This window comes from Lucilia cuprina, chromosome 4 (assembly GCF_022045245.1).
Source record: "Lucilia cuprina isolate Lc7/37 chromosome 4, ASM2204524v1, whole genome shotgun sequence".
Taxonomy (NCBI): Eukaryota; Metazoa; Arthropoda; class Insecta; order Diptera; family Calliphoridae; genus Lucilia; species Lucilia cuprina.
In genome coordinates this window covers 3,914,644-3,933,741 of record NC_060952.1, presented here as the reverse complement: position 1 = coordinate 3,933,741, position 19,098 = coordinate 3,914,644, and the positions used below count along the sequence as shown (strand labels likewise).

At 26.9% G+C, this 19,098-nt stretch overlaps 1 protein-coding gene across 1 annotated transcript in view; it reads right to left on the bottom strand.

Moving 5' to 3' along the window:
- The window catches only part of LOC111690838 (sterile alpha motif domain-containing protein 5), a 125,867-nt gene that overhangs the window by 23,177 nt on the left and 83,592 nt on the right, over nt 1-19,098 (bottom strand). The window contains exons 4-7 of the mRNA XM_023453410.2: nt 18,935-18,984; nt 17,615-17,730; nt 11,318-11,395; nt 2,595-2,651 (exon numbers count right to left, since the gene is read on the bottom strand). Coding sequence (XP_023309178.2) covers nt 2,595-2,651; nt 11,318-11,395; nt 17,615-17,730; nt 18,935-18,984 — 301 coding nt within the window. The remainder of the gene's footprint in view (nt 1-2,594; nt 2,652-11,317; nt 11,396-17,614; nt 17,731-18,934; nt 18,985-19,098) is intronic.

The following is a 19,098-nucleotide window of genomic DNA, read 5'->3' as shown; positions in this document are numbered from 1 at the left end:
GAACTAGAACTGAACTAGAACTGAACTAGAACTGAACTAGAACTGAACTAGAACTGAACTAAAACTGAACTAGAACTGAACTAGAACTGAACTAAAACTAAACTAGAAGTTTTGATCAGCAAATTGATTTCAAAAATAGACTTTTATTATCAAAATAGTTTTAGCTATAGGTAATGATATGATATTTTGCGATCCAAAAAAGTTATTACCTTAATATAATTACTTATATAATAAACAGACAACTATAATACAGTCAAACAACAGCAATAATATAAATAAAAATACAACAAAATAAAAGTAAAACAACAAATAAATTATAAAACACATGGTTATTGTAATTGCATATACAAACAAAATAAAATAAATGTAAACAATCAGAGAATTAGACAAAAGTGTAGAAAATAAATAAAAAATATATTTGCCTGCATTTAGTATATTTATGTGAGCAAACGAGAAAAGTGTTTAAGTGTGCAGTTAATGTGGGTGTATATTGTCATTGTTTTATTTATATGTACATATGTAAGTGTAAGAGTAAATGAATGAATCCTTTGTTGTTTGTTTGTATGCTTGTTGGTCTAAAGTATGAATGACAAAAATTGTATGCAATAAATTATAAAATATAACATGATGTATGATAGAGATAAACTTTCTCGCAAATATTGTCAAATTAACACACTTACATAAACTATATAAATATAGAAAAGGAAACGAGCAACATACGGTCAGTCGCTTAGTTTGCTTTTAAGTATATGAATTTAAACTAGTAGAATGTTATAAAACCAACAAATAAGCTAATAACAGATAAAAATCATTTTTTTTTTTCTGCAAAGAGCAACTTTTCACACACACACAAACTTGTCCATTAAGTTGCCTTCATGATTTAAATAAATGTAATAAATAATGATTCTTTGTGTTATGAAATATATGTTAAATAAATTTTTCTTTATAATCAAGAAACAAAAAAGATTTTTCAATCTCAACACTTCATAATGGACTGTGGCCAACCAAACAACCCTGCCAATATCAATAACAATGTTGTTTGTCTCTCTGTCATACACTTGTTTTAATAAATTATAAACTTCTTCAGTTTTTTGTTTTTTTTTTTTCATTTTTTTATTCTTTTGTAGCTACAAGATAAATTAGTTTTAATTCACTCATTTCTCTTTTCATTTCATTTATTGTGCTTACAGTTTATGACAATTTATTTATTTTTTCAACAAAAAGATATTAAAGCAACAGACATTAATAAATTATAAAGAAAATACCAAGTCATACACTAGTGCGTATACTTTATTTATGTTTTATTCGACAACAATTAAAATAATATTCATCATGCGCTCTGTGTGAGTCTTGTAATTTATTATTTGTTGATTAATTTTAAATTTTCCCTATAAGTCTGTGTAATAAATATTAAATATTTGTTAAAGATTTAATATTAATGGCATATTCATACATCATATTCTGAAATTAATTAACTAAATATAAGTTATATGTGTGTAAACATATTTGTTTTAATTTTATGCAAATATAGGAAGGTTATTGATTTACATTCTTGACTTTATTTTGTGATAGATTTAGAGAGTAAATAAAAATTAAATTTGAAAATTGATTAAGAATTTGAAATGAAATCTATACCATATTCAGCAGCTTTAAATAATTAAGGAAAGTAATAGAATCATCAAGTAAATCATATTCAAGTAAATAAAGTATTCGCATGAATATTTTGATTTATCAATAAATGCTTTCAAAACGCATAATTCTTTCAATTTAGAAGTAATTATACAAAAATATTATATTTAATTATATGACAAAATGACAATACTTATACACATTTGCAAAACACAACACCAGATGGTATTCACTAGTGTTATTATCAATTTGCATACATTTAATTGAAAATATAGTTTTTATATAATTATTCAACTATTATGCAAACTATTTACGTTCTTAGTTTTAAAATAAATACTTTATTTTCCTCTTAAGCATGACTTAAACACTACAGTCACATAACACACTTACGGTACGTATACTTAATTTAAATTAAATATTATTTATTCCTCATGCGTACATTGAAAAAAACATACATACGTACGCATTCACGGTAATAAGTTGAAGTTGAAATTGTTAAGCAAAAAAATTAAAGAAAAGAGAAATGTTCAATATATGTTTTACTAAGTATGTTCCCATGCTGCAAATAAAGTTTCATTTTAATGCATAAAATTCCACAGGAACAAAAACAACAATGGAAGCAGCAACAGCAACATCGACAGCAATACAATACATACTTATAAAACTAAATTATGCATTAATATCTTCATTATGAAATATACGCATACACACACACACACATTATTTCTTAAACATAAAAACACATGGCACAAAACACACACTCATTATAACGGAAACATCCAACATACATACGGGTGTCTACATAATACATATGCATATCAGTGTGTTTGATTTTTCATATGTATGTCTATTTTCTTTACTATGTATTAGTGTGAGTTTCCGTTTTTATACTTATACCTACATAAATATGAATTTAAAATAAAAGTCGACTTAATGTGTCTTTTTTGTTTTTCCAAGTCTCTTACCTCTTCATGTTCCCTTTGAAATTTTTCCTTTTTACGCATTGCTTCTTGTACTTTTAACTGTAAATATAATTTTAAGAATAGAGAAAAAACAAACAAAAAAGAGAGTGAGTATGTTTTAAAGCAGTGGAAATATAAGTATAATAATAAGTAATGATAACATTTTTTAAGGAAGAAATAACAAAAATTCAATTATAAATACTTATGACACTCGCATACTCTTTTGAGTATAAGAAACAGACTCTTAAAAGAATTCTTATCATATCCAACTGAACAAGAAATGAACAAGAAATGAACTAGAACTGAACTAGAACTGAACTAGAACTGAACTAGAACTGAACTAGAACTGAACTAGAACTGAACTGAACTAGAACTGAACTAGAACTGAACTAGAACTGAACTAGAACTGTACTAGAACTGTACTAGAACTGAACTAGAACTGAACTAGAACTGAACTAGAACTGAACTAGAACTGAACTAGAACTGAACTAGAACTGAACTAGAACTGAACTAGAACTGAACTAGAACTGAACTAGAACTGAACTAGAACTGAACTAGAACTGAACTAGAACTGAACTAGAACTGAACTAGAACTGAACTAGAACTGAACTAGAACTGAACTAGAACTGAACTAGAACTGAACTAGAACTAAACTAGAACTGAACTAGAACTGAACTATAACTGAACTATAACTGAACTAGAACTGAACTAGAACTGAACTTGAATTAAATTTTAACTGTTTTCATTCTTTCAAAATTCTGTGGAAATATACATAGTCTGCTAATGCTCAGTTATAAATTTCTATTAAAATTTATGTAGAAAAATAAAATGAAATAAAAAATAAAAGTATACAAACATTTTAAAATCACTTGAGTACCATTATGACACCCGCACACAAAACTGAAATTTATACTTAATTAAAATAAACTTTTTCCTAACGAAACAAAAAGAGCTGGAAGAAAATACCAAATTTAAATAGCAACACAGAATATGCAAGACATGTTCTTCCAAGTGTTGTTTTTACGCCAAAATGCATGGCCAAACCTAAAGTAGCTCTTTTTTTTAGCAATTTTTAATGTTTGTAAGTTTTACAATATTTGTGGTGGGAAAAAAGATGACGATAGTTGAGCAAAACGCTTAAGACTTTTTAATTTTTATTTGTATGTTTGTTTATAGTAAGGTTTGTTTTTAGGTTAATTTGTAATACAGATGCTGTTGCTGGTAGCTGTTGCAACAACAAGATGAAGACAGCGATGACGATGATGATATGCAAGAAAAGTATTCACAAAGTAGTGTAAGTGTACTTATAGTTTGGTTATTGCATTTAAATGATAAGGCATTTTCAAACAAACAACAAAAAACTATACTGAAGTTATAACGCAGCAGCATCAGCTACAACGACACAAGTGTAAAACTATTTACCAAGTGCGGTGTCTACAAATACAAAACAACTTAGACACTTGTACTCGAACATGCAACAAGAAGACACAAACAAAACGGAGAACTATACTAAAACACATGAAAGGAAAAGCAGGACGAATAAAGAGATTTTAAAACTACAAATTACACACCTACAACACATACATCTTTAAAAATACTGAAAGACAGACGATGAGACAGGAAACTATTCTAAATATAAACAAGTGTATATGCTTACAAATACTTGCAACCATATAGTGGAAAAAACAGGGCAATTTAAGTGGGTACAGGAATATATACAACAACACGAATCACACACATACACAAACACACTCTTAGATATATGTATATACTCAAAATCATAATAACCTCAAACAAACCCATAAAAAATACTAACACTAAAACTAAACAAAGTAGGGAGTAGAAAAAATAGAACCTAAAAGAAACTAAAACACTACAAAAAATCCTCGTAAAAAACACTTTTAAAATTGGGAACAACAAGAAAAGTGTCAAAAACTTTTAGCAAACATTTACATACAAGACGTGCAACATCACGAGCTAGTACAAAACTAAAAAAAATAAACAAGAAATAATAAAAAATATATGAGGAGTAGAAAAAAATCAGAAAAAAGTCATGAAGAAGCTATAGCAGCATCATCAAGTAATAGCGGCAGATGTGACAAAAACATACCAAATTGCAACATACAATCAACATTTTAAAATATACCGGGACATGCAGTATTTAAGAGGCAAAAGAAATTTTGTTTTTTTTATATTTAGTTTTAAACTAACATCAAAAACAACCTACTACAGATGGACTTGTGTGTATGTCAAGTTGTCTTAAAAAAGTTCAGCAGGACAGTTAGACAGACTATTGGATTTATGAAAAAAGACAACTAAAACGTCTAAGGAGAAAAGACAATCATATTTTTTTGAAAAAGACCACCTTAGTACAATGGGAAACAAATTTTATTTTGTCGATACAATCTTTTAGGACACAGGGTGTATAGATGGGTCTATTTTGAAGTCACCTGTTGAGTAGTCTATGGAATGGAAAGTTAAATATCTTATTTACTAGTCTATGGAATAGTCTATTAACTAGATTATGGCCGAGCTTAATGACTAGCCTAGAGCTACTTAGTTAACAATTTATGAAAAAGTTTTTTAAATATATGTATCGTGGGCAGTATTTTTGTCCCATTGTGCATATATACATACAAACGAGAACAATTGCCTCTCAACATAAAAGAAACTTTATACAAAAAATAACAAAAAACTACTAACGTGGAAAATGTGTCTTCACGACATATAAAAATAAATATACCAACGACTTTAAAGGAAAGTACAAGCATGATTTGACACAAACATGTCAACAGCAATCATACAGATTGCAACAACAGCAACAAATAACATCAGAAGCAATACATATAAAAAAGAGATATAAAGACAAAAAGCAAACTAAAAATGTCATAGTTGATTGTAAATGTTAAAACACCTAAAAATATGTTACAGTTTAAACAGAAAAGTCCTAAAGGAAAATTGTTTAATTTTTCAAAAATTCTATTTAAAAATAACTAAAACAATTATAATTGTTGTCAGAAATAATTTATTAAAATTTATTTTTATTTACTTGCTGTCAATTTAAATTTTTATTAAAGTCAAAAGTTCAAAAAAATATTAAACGATTTCAAAATAAAAAATTGTTTTATAATAAATAATCCTAAAACTTTTCTCCTAACGACAACAACATCAAAAAAAAAAATAATTTAATTCCATCACCTGTGTTTAAAAGTTTTATATTTACCTTTAAAAAACCTACCTATTTCTAGCCATAAACAACAAACAAACCCCATCAAACAACCACATGAAACGAAAATATATTTAAAAGAAAAGTACTTTTTTTCAACATTGGAATTAAAAAATATATATTAAAACAACTTCAATATAAAAAGACAAAAAAAGTGTAGAAAGAAATTAAAAAAAAAATAAAAAGCATTTAACCAAGACACATATAATATAGAAAAAAATCTTCAAGTCCGCCGCATTACAACTTCCCACTCATTGCAAAAACAAAAAAGAGGCAAAAATTTGTATCATGTCTTTGCTGTAGGTCGACGACTATAACAAGAAATATAAAATTTTTGAAGTTTAAGAAAAAAAAAAAGAATGAAAACTTTTTTTTCTCTTCTTAAACACACAGAGTAAAGCAAGTGACATTGCAACAATCTAAAATATACATAGACAGACAAAAAACACACACATTTTGTCTCAAAAAGCAAATGTACATACATGTTGCAGACACAAACAAGCAAACAAATAAACAAACAAACAAGAAAAACAAAATACTTACACAAGTAATGGAGTAAAGGAGCCAGAAGCCCCTTCTTCTACACTAACAAGAAAATATTTACATTAAATTTGCCAAACAACAGCAACAACAGTAACAAAAAGAAGATATTGCTTTTTATTTATACATGATGATGTTGCACAAGGCCTCTCTCCCTAACTGTTTAGTCTTAAAAGGAATAACGATTTTTTGCTGTTGTTTTTGTCATTTTCCTAATAATGTGTTGTCTTGAGGGCGAGGGTAGCGTTTTACAGAGTAGGGCTTTGCTGGCATTGCATCTTGTACAAGTGGCGACAAAGTGCCCGTAGCTTAACAATTTAAGCAGATTTTTTTTAAGTTTTCTTATTTTTTCGTTTCTAGGTTCTTCTACTTTTCATTCAAGCTTAAGTTAAATATGATTCTTGTATAGAATTAAAGAGGACCAACTACAATTATTGTCATTATATTAAAGTATTTTCATTTAGTTTATAATAACTATGCCTGGTGTTTTCAATCATATTTCTTATTAGGATTTCCTTAATACAACGTGTTAAAAACTTTTATATTTCTTTGTAACTTTTCGATTATAAGTTTTCGTTTTCTCTTTTACGTTTTCACTTGAGAATTCTTCTAAGAACTTACAAAACAATATCATCTCAAATTAGTTGGTCTTATTTTCAATAAAACATTTTGCTTAACTAAAATTCCCCCAATATGTGTAGAGAAAAGTTAAAGTACATATGTATGCATGAACAAGAATATTATTATATTTTTGAGAGTCTACTTTTAGGAGCCCCAACGAAATTTGTGCACTAGAAAATAATATACATGACAACACACACTTATACAAAAATTTACTAAATTGCTGTTGTGTAAGTATAAATGCACATATATGCTATGGAGTTGTTAGTTTTGTTGTTTTCTAACATAACGGTGTAAGTTTAATGATTTCCCTGTTAAAAAAAAAAAACAAGAGTTATAATGATAGAGAAGGGAATACTTAGAAAACACAAACTACTACAACTACTCAGAGATGGAAAATTATGCGCTAGGAACTAGCTTAACTATTAAATTGACTAGTATATAAGAGAAGTAATATTGTATACCATATACTAGTATACAATATACTAGTCGATAAAATAATTTTTATCGACTAGTATATATCTATAAAATAGATCATAGACTTGTCTATAGATTAGTCAATGAATCAGTCAGTAAACTTGTTTATACTTCGACCATTCAGTCAATAGTCTGGACAATATATTAGTCTATAGACTGGACCATAAACTTTGTAATAAACTATAGCCAAGTCCTGTAGACTAGTTCATAGCCTAGTTACTAAACTAGTCTATTAATTAGTCATTAGATTAATCAGTAAACTTCATAGATAGTTATAGTCAATAGCCAACCCTACTCTATGGGCTCTCCTTAAACCAATATTTACACTACTCAATAGACAAACCACCACAAACCTATGGAATAGCTTATAAACTTGTCAGTAGGTTGGACCATATATTATTCAGTCTTGAGTTTTATTAGTTCCATATTCTATTTCAAAATTTCAGTTCCCCATCTATGAAAACTACTGCTGCTACTACTTCTAACAATTTGCCTTAAACATTCTGTTGCTATTGCTAGTAGAGTTGTTGTTGTTGGGGTTTTTGCTGCTTAGTACAAGGTGTAGGTTGTTGTCTTTGCTGTTGTTCATATTAGAAACAAAAACATCAAAAACTTTGCTTGCAGTAAATAATATGATGCTACAGAAGTTGTTGCTACTGTCTTTTAGAGAAAAAGCAAGAGAAAGACAGGCACATACAGTTCCACCAATATTCCAGGTGTCACCGTATTACTAGGTGCTGTAGGATCTTCTCAATTTATTTATTTTTTTTCTTTTTCGTCATTTTTAAAAGTAGTTAATGTCGTAGTTGTTGTTTCTAAGTGTGTATTGATGTTGGTAGTATGTATGTATCTATGTATATTTTTTGTTGTCTTTTTTTCACCGTATTTTTTAATTCAACTTAGTGAGGCGTTATGTTGTCATTAATAATGAATGTTATACTGACGGCAATGAACTTTTAAATGTTTTTCTTGTTGGTTGTTTTTCTCCTCTTTTATTCATTTTGTTGTTTTTCCTTTAATATTCTTTTGTTTCTTATGTATGTGTGTGAATTGTATAACGTTGCTACAATTGTTGGGGGAATATAAATACAAACATACATATGTATTGTGTAAATTGCATGTGAAGAAAATTGTAGTTTTACACTAAAGTTCATATGTGTATATTAAATATGAATATGACACAACAATGTTACAAATAACATTTTTATTAAAATCATTGGATTTCAAATAAACAGACAACACTTTGCAAAAATAATGGAAGAAAAAAAAACAGAAAAGTATAGAATATAATCAAATTGTAATGTATACGAAATTATGTTGCATAATGAATATATAAATTTCAAGAAATATTATTGAAAATAAAATTTTTAATTCCCTTCACAATTTTAAGAGATATAGGAAAAACGATAAGTAATTGTATTTTTATGTGTGTATATTGCATATGATTTGATTAATGTCGACAGGTTTTTAAAATTTATGAGGTTTTAAATAAAAAAAATATATATTTTTGCAATCATTTAAAGGATTTATACAGTCTAATACACTTACATAGAAATATACAGTAATAAAATTTGACTTTCAATGTTTTTTTTTCATAATACGTATTGTTTTTTATAACATTCTCAAAAAATGTTGCTAGCAACATGTTGATAATAGTTAATTATAAAAACTTTTTAAGATTTCACTAGTTGCCAACGCATATTTGTAACTAGAATGTTACAAGGAACATGTTTCAGCAACATATTTAAGCAACATGTTCTATTTTCATCTAGTTTGCACCATATTGTAATAAGAACATTACAAGTGACATGTATCAGCAACATGTTTCGACTAAATTTTCAACAACATGTTTCAGTAACATGTTTCGGCAGCATGTATCAAGAACATGTTTGAGCAACATGTTTCGACAACATATTTCAGCAACATGTTAAAAAATAGAAATATTATTAATTTAAACCATTTTACAAATATAGAATCCAATTTCAACATATTATTACATATTAAATTGTATAAACTGTATACACTGTATACACTGTATACACGTTTACTTTAAATCAGAACAATATTTATTTTTAAATAGAATATTACCAATATTACCATGATCGACTATATATTCATACTTTTAGTTGCTAACAACACTGGTTATTTAAACAAAAGACAAACAAATTGATATTAACATTTTTATACGAAATTAATACTAAATGGCTAAAGAGAAAGTATTTTTTTTTTTAATAATATTCTCAAAAAATATGTTGCCAGCTTCATGTTGATAGAAATTAATTATAAAGGCTTAATTAGAATATTATATATATGTTATATGTTTCAGAAACAAGGAACACGTTTCAGCAACATGTTGAAAAACTGGAATTAATGTTAATTAAAACCATTTTACAAATATAGACACATAAAATGTTTACGCAAATGTGAATATTCAAATCCATAAATTCAAAAGTGAATAGCGGACGGATTTATTAAATGCACAATGTGTTTGCGCAAGTTTGCCAGTCTAAATAGTCGCTCAAACTTATAAGGGTTGTGCAAATCAATTTCCATAAAAGTCAGTTGTTAGAATGGAAAGATGCACAGGTTGCACAGTTTACGAGGGTTTTGAACGTTTAAATGAAAAGCCTTATTATAAAATAATATTATAACCATTATAAACTTTATACTGTTTCCAGTAAAAGCTCTTACAAAAACAATTTCTCATAGCAATTAAACCAGTCTATAAAATTAAATGTTTTATTGCTTGTTTCCTCTCTGTTAACATTTAAAGTTTAAAAACTTAAACAATTTCATTTATTTAGCTTCAGGTTATCAAATTTATTTCTTTATGAAAGCGCTTTTTTTCTAACATTCAACTAATGACATTTCATTTCCTTTTATTCTAATTATATAAGAAGAAAATGTTTTTTTATGTCAATATCAAGAAATGAGCGAAAGTCCTTTAGATTTCCGGTGCGAATAAGTGTGTGTGCTTGTACGTCTGTCTGTATGCAAATGCATGTAAATGCGTTACGCATTATAATTTCTATTTGTGTTAGACATTCAAATTTATTTTCTTACTCCTCTTAGTGCTTGAAAAAGGCTCATAAAAGGAAAAGAAGATTAAAGAAATATGAAAATATGTCGGGTTCACAAAAGGTCTACTGCGTCTAGTTAGTAGTTTGTTTGGCTAGATGGCTTTGTCTTCTCTTAACTTGACTTGACTGCAGTGGTCTTATTATAAACCTAAAAAGTACTTGGCCAGGGGCAATAACAAAGTACACGACTGTGCGTTGTTTTAATTAAACTTTAGTGTTGTAGTCGTCGTCGTCGTCATCTTTAAATGCTGCGGTTTGTTTTTTTGAAGAAGCAGCTCTGCACACTCATAAGAAATCAAAAAAATTAAAAGAAAAAAACTTAAACTTACACAAAGTAAAAATAAATTATATGACAACTTTATAATAGCACAAAGCTTAGAAAGAAACTGTAGAAAAAAAACTTTTATAAAAGTCATAATTTAACACAAAACTAAATAAAATTTTTAAATTATAGACTTAAACAACAAAAGAAGTAAAATCTCAAACCTAAATTGTTAAATCTTTAAAATACAGACAAATATATCAATAATGAACCTTTAATCAAACGCTATAAGAAATGCATTTCATAAATTGGATTGTCTTTTATAAATAGATTTTGCCGTTTTAATTTTTTTTTTTTTTTTTTTTTTGCTGAAACGACATTTTAAGTAGAAATTTTATTTTATTTCAGTTTACTTGCAACAGAAAGAACACTTCCCTCAAGTTTGTGTGCGGCTTTGTGCAAGTGTTGGTGTTAATGATACTTCAAGGACATTTACTATTTTCTCAAGTGTGGTACTTACCCGGTGAATAGTCTCTTCGAAACTGTGCTGATGACCACCATTTAATGTTTGAAAATGTCGTAAACGTTCATTTGCCGCCTAAGAAGAGAAATGAAGAAAAAATAAATTTATTAAACCCACATTTTAATTTAAAAAGTAACTGACATATAAAAAAAAGTGTTGAGATTTATTTGCCACTTTTTGTCTTATTTTTAAAAGGTTGCTACTAAATATAGACTAGATTATAAACAACAAACTCTTTTTGAAAACAAGAAACCAGCAAAAACCCGCTTATATTTTGATTATTATCAAATATTGTAATTTAAATGTGTAAAAATAAGTTTAGGTATATATATATGTGTGTGTATATATTAATATTTAACTTAAACCCCCGTTTTATATTAAGTACACTAAGACTCAAAAGAAATTAATCAAATAAGTTAAATAAAAAGGGAAATTGTATACTTTCCTTCTGTCAACCTCTTTTAAAAACAATTTTTATTTATTTACATTTATTTCTCCTGAGTTTCTCTTGCCTTTAAACACAATCTTTTCGTGCTTTATCACCTGTTTAAAAACACCACGTATTTGGGTACTTGTGCTCCTTTTGTTTTTTTAATTTTTTCTTGTTTTTTTCTACTGTTTTTTTGTATCTGTTTCCTATACTGTTCTCGGTTGAAAATGTTGTGCATCAAGATAAAACATTAACCTTTAATTAATAATGTCAAGTTTGTAGAGTTGTGCAAGATGTTTTATACGGAAAACGCTAGTAAAAGTTGTAAAGATAGAAGGGTTGTTAACGAATTCGGTTTGCACTTTTTTTATTGATTAAGAAAAGGATTTGATTTTGAGGTTGACAATCTTCAAGATTAATTGAATGGCCTAATAAGGATTTTAAAGCATATTTAGGAGACTTAGCAACATGTTGACAAAGACAGAATGAAATATGTTTAATGTTGTTAGAACCTAAAACACGTAAAGGGATTTAGCAACATGTTGCTTCAGAAACACTTATGTTTGGTGTTGTTAGTAGTTTAAGTTTAAAATATTAACATTAAAATAAGTTGCAACAAAAAAGTTTAAAAAATGTTTTTTAAGTTTTTTGGCAACATGTTGCTAGAATTTATTTCATTGCTATATAAATTAGTTATTGTTTCAGATTAAGTTTTCTAAGGAATAAATATTGCTTAAGATTACACAAGAAACGAAACCGAAATGTTTAAAGTGATGGAACAACAACAACAAATGACAAAAAATTGAATAATAAGAACAGTGAAGAATCAGAAAAATATCATTAGACCTATTGAATCTATCGAGCTTGAAATAAACCACCGATTTCCGAAAAAATTACCTCGTTTTGATTCTGATAAGATTCATCAGGGGTAACTAAAATATATGGACATATTCTCAAATTTTTTAATAATTTGTCTATTAGAATTAGTAAATACATCTGCTACCACCAGAAGAACTTCCGGTATGTGGATGCCATATGAGACCACTATAGTACATAATATGTTGGATTGTTTGAAGCTATAGAACTCCAACATCCCAATAAGCACAGTCGAGCTTGATAAAGTGGGGTTCGGGATTACGGATCTAAATCTAGCGGGTTGAGGAATCTCTTAGAAATCCTTTCAAATCCATACAATGACCCTGGTTCATGGTGTAAATTATTTTGCATAAAGTTTTAAAGACTTTCCACATGTTTTTAAAATGGTATCTTTTAAGGATTATTGTTCTAGCAACATGTTGCGGATTAGAACAAATTGGAAATATGTAAAGCTTATATACAATGAAATTTATATTGAAAGAGCTAAATATTTAATTTTGATTATAACATTTAACAAAATTTCCATAAACATTATTAAGAAACATGTTTATTTGTTGCCTATTAAAAGTGTTGCTGAAATAATGTTTAGCTACACAGATTTTACCTATTCTGTTCGCTGCCCTCTATTTTCCTTACTACAAGTTTCATATTACCTTGATATAGCACTTCTTAAGAAAAACGCAGACGTAAAAGTTTAAATGCAAAAAAAAAAAACTTTTCAAAAGAAAAACAATCACAAGAATTATCAAGAAAAAAATCTGTACAATTTTTACAGTCAGTTTAAGTCAGTTGTTTTTTATTTATTTTTTTCCCTCTACCACATAATAAACGGAAAAAATTTAATTGCTTAAGGATATGAGAGAGCGAGAAACAAAGAGGATCAAGAAGAGTAAAAGAAAATAGAAGCGGGCGGGGGGACTACAAGAAAAATTATTTATTGTAGTGATTTAATTTTTTATGTTTTTTTTATTCATTTTAATTTTTTGTGCTCCAAAAAATATGGCTTTTAAAAGAGGGGTTATAAACCAAAGTTTTTCCTTTTGATTAAATTAACATTTTTTATATTATTTTAGTTTTTTTTAGCACATACATACGCATTTTTAAACACAAACACATGAATCTTTCATTTCATTTATAAGAGAGAGCAAAAAAAACACAAGCACATCATACCCATATAAATAAGTTAAGTTTCTGATATGTGTGTTTTTAAAGCGAGGGGGGAGCAAATATACAAAAAAAGGTCATTGAGGTTATGGTCAGGGTAAGTGTATGACTAAAAGTTTGTGAAGCAGTTCTAGTAAGTGGTATTAACATTTAAAACATAGTGAAAATATGAGTATAAATTTTTTTCGCTTTCAAAAACCCCCTTATAAAAAATCATACATACTTTTCATATGTAAGAGAATTTGCAAATAGCATTATGTTGTTTTTTTTTATTTTATTATTTTTATTATTATTTAACATATAAGCAGCCATAACTTTAATGTTCTTTAGTTATTTTTTTGAATCTTATATAAACCAGCAGCAAGAAAAACGAAAGAAACAAACCACCAAGATTTTTGCTTATAATAATGTATATACATAAAATAAAAAGATGCAGCAACCCCTCTTCGGTTGTTATCCTTATAAAAAAAAACATATCCCTGGCGCCTCCTTCCTCATTTTCTGCAACATTTAAATAAACATACAAGCATTACTTTAACATTACATTACTTTCTATTTTAACTGCTGTACATGCATATATGTATATGTGTACTTTGTACCAGTTTGAGTATGTGTTACAGGATATTAAAAGCATTTTGGTTTATTTTTATTTCTTTGTATTTTATTATTTTGCAAACCAACCCAACTCGTATGTTACAAATAAATATGAATTTTAACAATTTTTTTTTTTCGTTTACAAAAAACTGAGTTTTTGCTTGTTTGCAAACTTACAAAGTAAAGAATTTGTTTCGCTTTTTCTTCCTTTAATGTTGCTTTCCTTTTTGGAAGAGTTACAATCTTCAAAGACAAATATTCTTAGAATATACATAAATATAGTTAATATTATTGTATGGTCTTAATGTGATTTATAAATGCCCTACATTATGAACAGTTTGTATGGTTGTCAAAATCATTAGGTTATATTTTTTGGAAAAGATTAGTACGACTCTGAAAGTAATATTTAACTTTTTAACAAATAGGGAAAGTAATGTTGTCAGCAACATGTTGCAAACCAAAATTAAGTAATAAATTGTTAATAATAAATACTGTTAAAACCATTTATTGTTATAATTTACCATTAAATGTTACCAAAGTTGAGCATTATACATATAGTTAAATGTTTCCAGCAACATGTTGAAAAAAAATCATTTTTACAAACACATTCACATAATCATTTAGGTAGTCAGCCGTTGTCCATTTAATGAAATTAATCACAATTAAATTGTGACAAAATTAAGCATTATAGATATGAATGTATGTTTAAGTGTTTTTGCCAACATGTTGCGAACAACAATAAGCAAATAATTTTCGCAAACACATCCGTTTGTGGCAAAAGTCATAGAATTAGATCTAAGGTAGTCAGATGTCGTTACAGAAAACTACAGGAAGTTTATCCAGTTTTTCACTTTGTTTGTGGAAATACCAGAAGACAGGGATCTACTTAGAAACATTGAAGTTGTTACCAACATGTTGCAAAGCAAAAGTAGGTAATAAATGGTTAATAATAAAATCTGTTAAAACCATTTATTGTGTTAATTTATAATTAAATTTTGGCAAAGCTTAGCATTAAACATATAGTTAAATGTTTCCAGCAAAATGTTGCAAAAAATCTTAAGTAAATCATTTACTAAAAACCAGCCGTTGTCCATTTAATGAAATAAATCACATTTAAATTGTGGCAATATTAAGTATTTTACTTATGAATGTATGTTTAACTGTTTCTGGCAACATGTTGCAAACAACGATAAGCAAATAATTTTCGCAAAGTCATACGTTTGTGACAAAAGTCATAGAATTAGATATAAGGTAGTCAGATGTCGTTACAGAAAACTAAAGTTTCTTAAATAACATTTTCAATGCTGTATGAGTTTATCCAGGTCTTAACTTTGCGGAAATACCAGAAGACAAGAGTCAACTAAGAAACCTTTTAGGTTGAAAAATATGATTTAAGAATGTTTATAGGTTCAACGATACTTTTTATTTTCGTTCTTAGAATGAGTTGCATTATCGCACTATCGCTTAAAAACTTAGAATAATATTTTCTTCGAATATTGTAAAAATTAAGGAGATATAATCCAATAGTAAAGTATAATGTATAAGAAGTTTACAAAGCTACATTAAAGAAATCAATTCCTGATTAGATACTATATCCTTGAGCAATCAACTATTTGGTCTTGAGAATTCACACAAAATATCTAATAAGTTGTTGCAACATTTTGAAACAAATGTGTATCAAAAATATTATAAATATTCAGCAACATGTTTCAATATCGTAAAACCAAATAACAAATTCAATGTTAAAAGCAACATTCTAAACACAATTTGTGTAAACATTTAAAAAATGTTATTTAATATAACTTTAAAAATCGTTACGTTTCTTGTTGTCTTTAAGATGTTGACAGCAACATGTTTAGAAACAGAAAATTGTTAAAAAAACACTTAAAGCAACATGTTGCTTATTTAATATTTTTAAATGTTCGTATTTGTGTTTTCTCATATAAATATTTCAAGTAACATGTATCATATATTGCTAAACAAATATTAATTTAAAAATTAAATATTATTATCATTTAATATAGAAAAATGCATCATTCTTAAACATTCATTAAATTTTTATGTTTCAAGCAACATGTTGCCAAAAAATATTTATTACAGAAGGTTAAATCTAAAGTTTTGTTCATTTATACAAAACCTTTTTTAGAACAATTTCTAAAATATATATATTAAGTCCTTATTTTAAACAGAAATAGATTACAGAAAGAAATTCTAAAATATTTTCAACCCTTTAAACGTCAAGCTACCAACAGTTTCAATGCCTTTCCAAAGAGTTAAACTTTATGATGTCATTAGGAACGTGTATGATGTCACAACTTTTTTTTTTAATTTTAAAATGTTTGATAAAATAACATAAAAATAATAAACAAAAAAGAATGTTACAAAACTTTTAACAATTTGCAAATACTGTCTTATCTTTTAAGTGATATTAAAAAAAGAAACACACTAAATTCGACTAAGAAACAAAAATTAAAGCCAAAGTAAATTTTAATATATAGCGGATGATGAAAAAAATAAAACAAAATTTTAGAGTATGGGTAACACAAATTTACACCCCTCTTTAGCAGCTAACAGCATCCTGTATATGTCGCCAAAAAGAAAACGGAAACCTCCCTACATAAATCAAAAATATATAGAGGAAAAAAAATTAAGAAAAAAAGAACAGCAAAAATGTTAAGTTGTATATTGTTTTTGATGTTGTTGACGCTCTTGGATGTTGCCAGACACAAGTACTTGCAAGAAGGATTTCTTTTTATTACTTTTACATTTAAAATTTAAAATGTTATAAAATAACAACGCACAAACTCACACTCATAGGCTTATATACATATCTAAATACATATGTATGTATATGTAAGAAATTGATGCTTATGTAAGTGTGTTTAGAAATATGTAAATATTTAAAATATATTTTATGATAATCGTTTTGATGATATAGTGTTACTGTCTTTTCTTTTTTTTTTAATTTTTTTCTCATATTGTACTTTTGCCTTTTTTTAAATAAATTGTATTGATATTTAAGTATAACTTTTTATATAATAAGAACAAAAGCACTTCCTTTTGTTGTCTCTTTACAATAATATTAATGGCAAAAGGATACATACATATATACATACATACGCACGCATACTTCATTCTTTATACTATAACTAAGTATGCAAATGTTTTGTTTATATGTGGAGGTTTGTAAGTATTTGTATATATTGTTATTAATATGAAAAAGTACTTACTCTCACTTGTGCTTGGGCTGTTGTTTGTTGTTGCTGTGTACGATCTCTTCGATTTACTGTCTTCAAACCTTTTAATAAACGAGCTAAAGTTGTGCGTTTTTTAGTTTCCCGACCCTCTGAAAGAAAAAGAAAAAAACAAAAACAAATAAAACACAACAAAATAAAATGCATAAAAAAGAGAAAAAAAAACAAATTAGCTTTATTTAGAAAACAAACACTTACAAATAAATAATATAAATGTATTAATTTTGTATGGGTATTAGTGACATTTTCAATATAACTTAAAAGATTTCCAAAAAAAAAAAAAATAAATAAACTTCAAAAAGGTTTTATTTTGTTTTATTGTTAAGACACAGGGATCAATTCTTTAAATTTGTTATTCAAAAAAAGTTCATAAGTTTATGTTAAACATTTTGACATGTTGTTCTTTTACGTTTAAATTTCTCTCTAAGGACCTATTAATAAGTGTTGCTACAAATACTCTTTTAAAAAGGCCTCATAACTCAATTTAGGGTTTAAATAAATAGCATTTACTCTTTTTTTAATATGCGTGTTTTATAAGTTCATAAAATGAGTCTTGGTGGATTAATTATTTTAAAATATAGTTTTTAAAAGAACTATTAAAAGCTGGTTTTTTATAAAATTTGTTGTTGTAATGATGTTGTTGTAAAATATTTAATTAACAAAGAACATAAAAACGTTTAGAGTAAATTATACGCAAATATCTTTTGGCAACATGACGTATACTTAATATTTATCATAAAAATATTGATTATACGCCACATTTCTTGAATTTGTTTTTTTTCACAAAAGAAGATCTTTAAAGAAAGCTTAATAAATATTTCTACAAAATAAAAACTTGTTAACAAGAAATTTTTTAAAAAGCTTCTTTACAAAAGTTTTTTCATAAGAAAGCTTTTTTTAAACCATTTTTGTAATATATAAAAATATGAAGCATTTCTTACAAAAAAAGTTTAAAAAAGATTTTTTTAATCAAAGGGTTTGAAAATATTTCGCCAAAAACGTTCTACATGTTTGATAACTAAATTTTGTAAAAAAAAACAGCTTTTCAGTATCTTTTCTATTACCAAACCCTGTATTCTGCAATTTGTATAACAATGATATAATTATAACTAAACTAAAGTTTTAAACATTTTTATAAACCAAATTGTTATAAAAATAAAAAATATTAAATTGCCATTGTCCCAAAATCCATTACACAGGGTTTATTCAAAAATGTCACTCTTTACCTTAAAAACTCAAAACTGGAAAAAAAGTAATATAAAAAATTAAACAAAAATCTTTTTTTGCTAAACTTACCCGTTGTGGGAGGAAATTCATAAAAATAGGCGGAACGTGGACTTAAACAACTACAAATTAAGCAGAAAAAAAGAAGTAAATTAAGTTTTTTTTTCAAAGAAACAAAACAAGTCTGGTTGTAAATTCTACAACACAGTAGTTGTAGTTAATAGTTGCAAGTAATG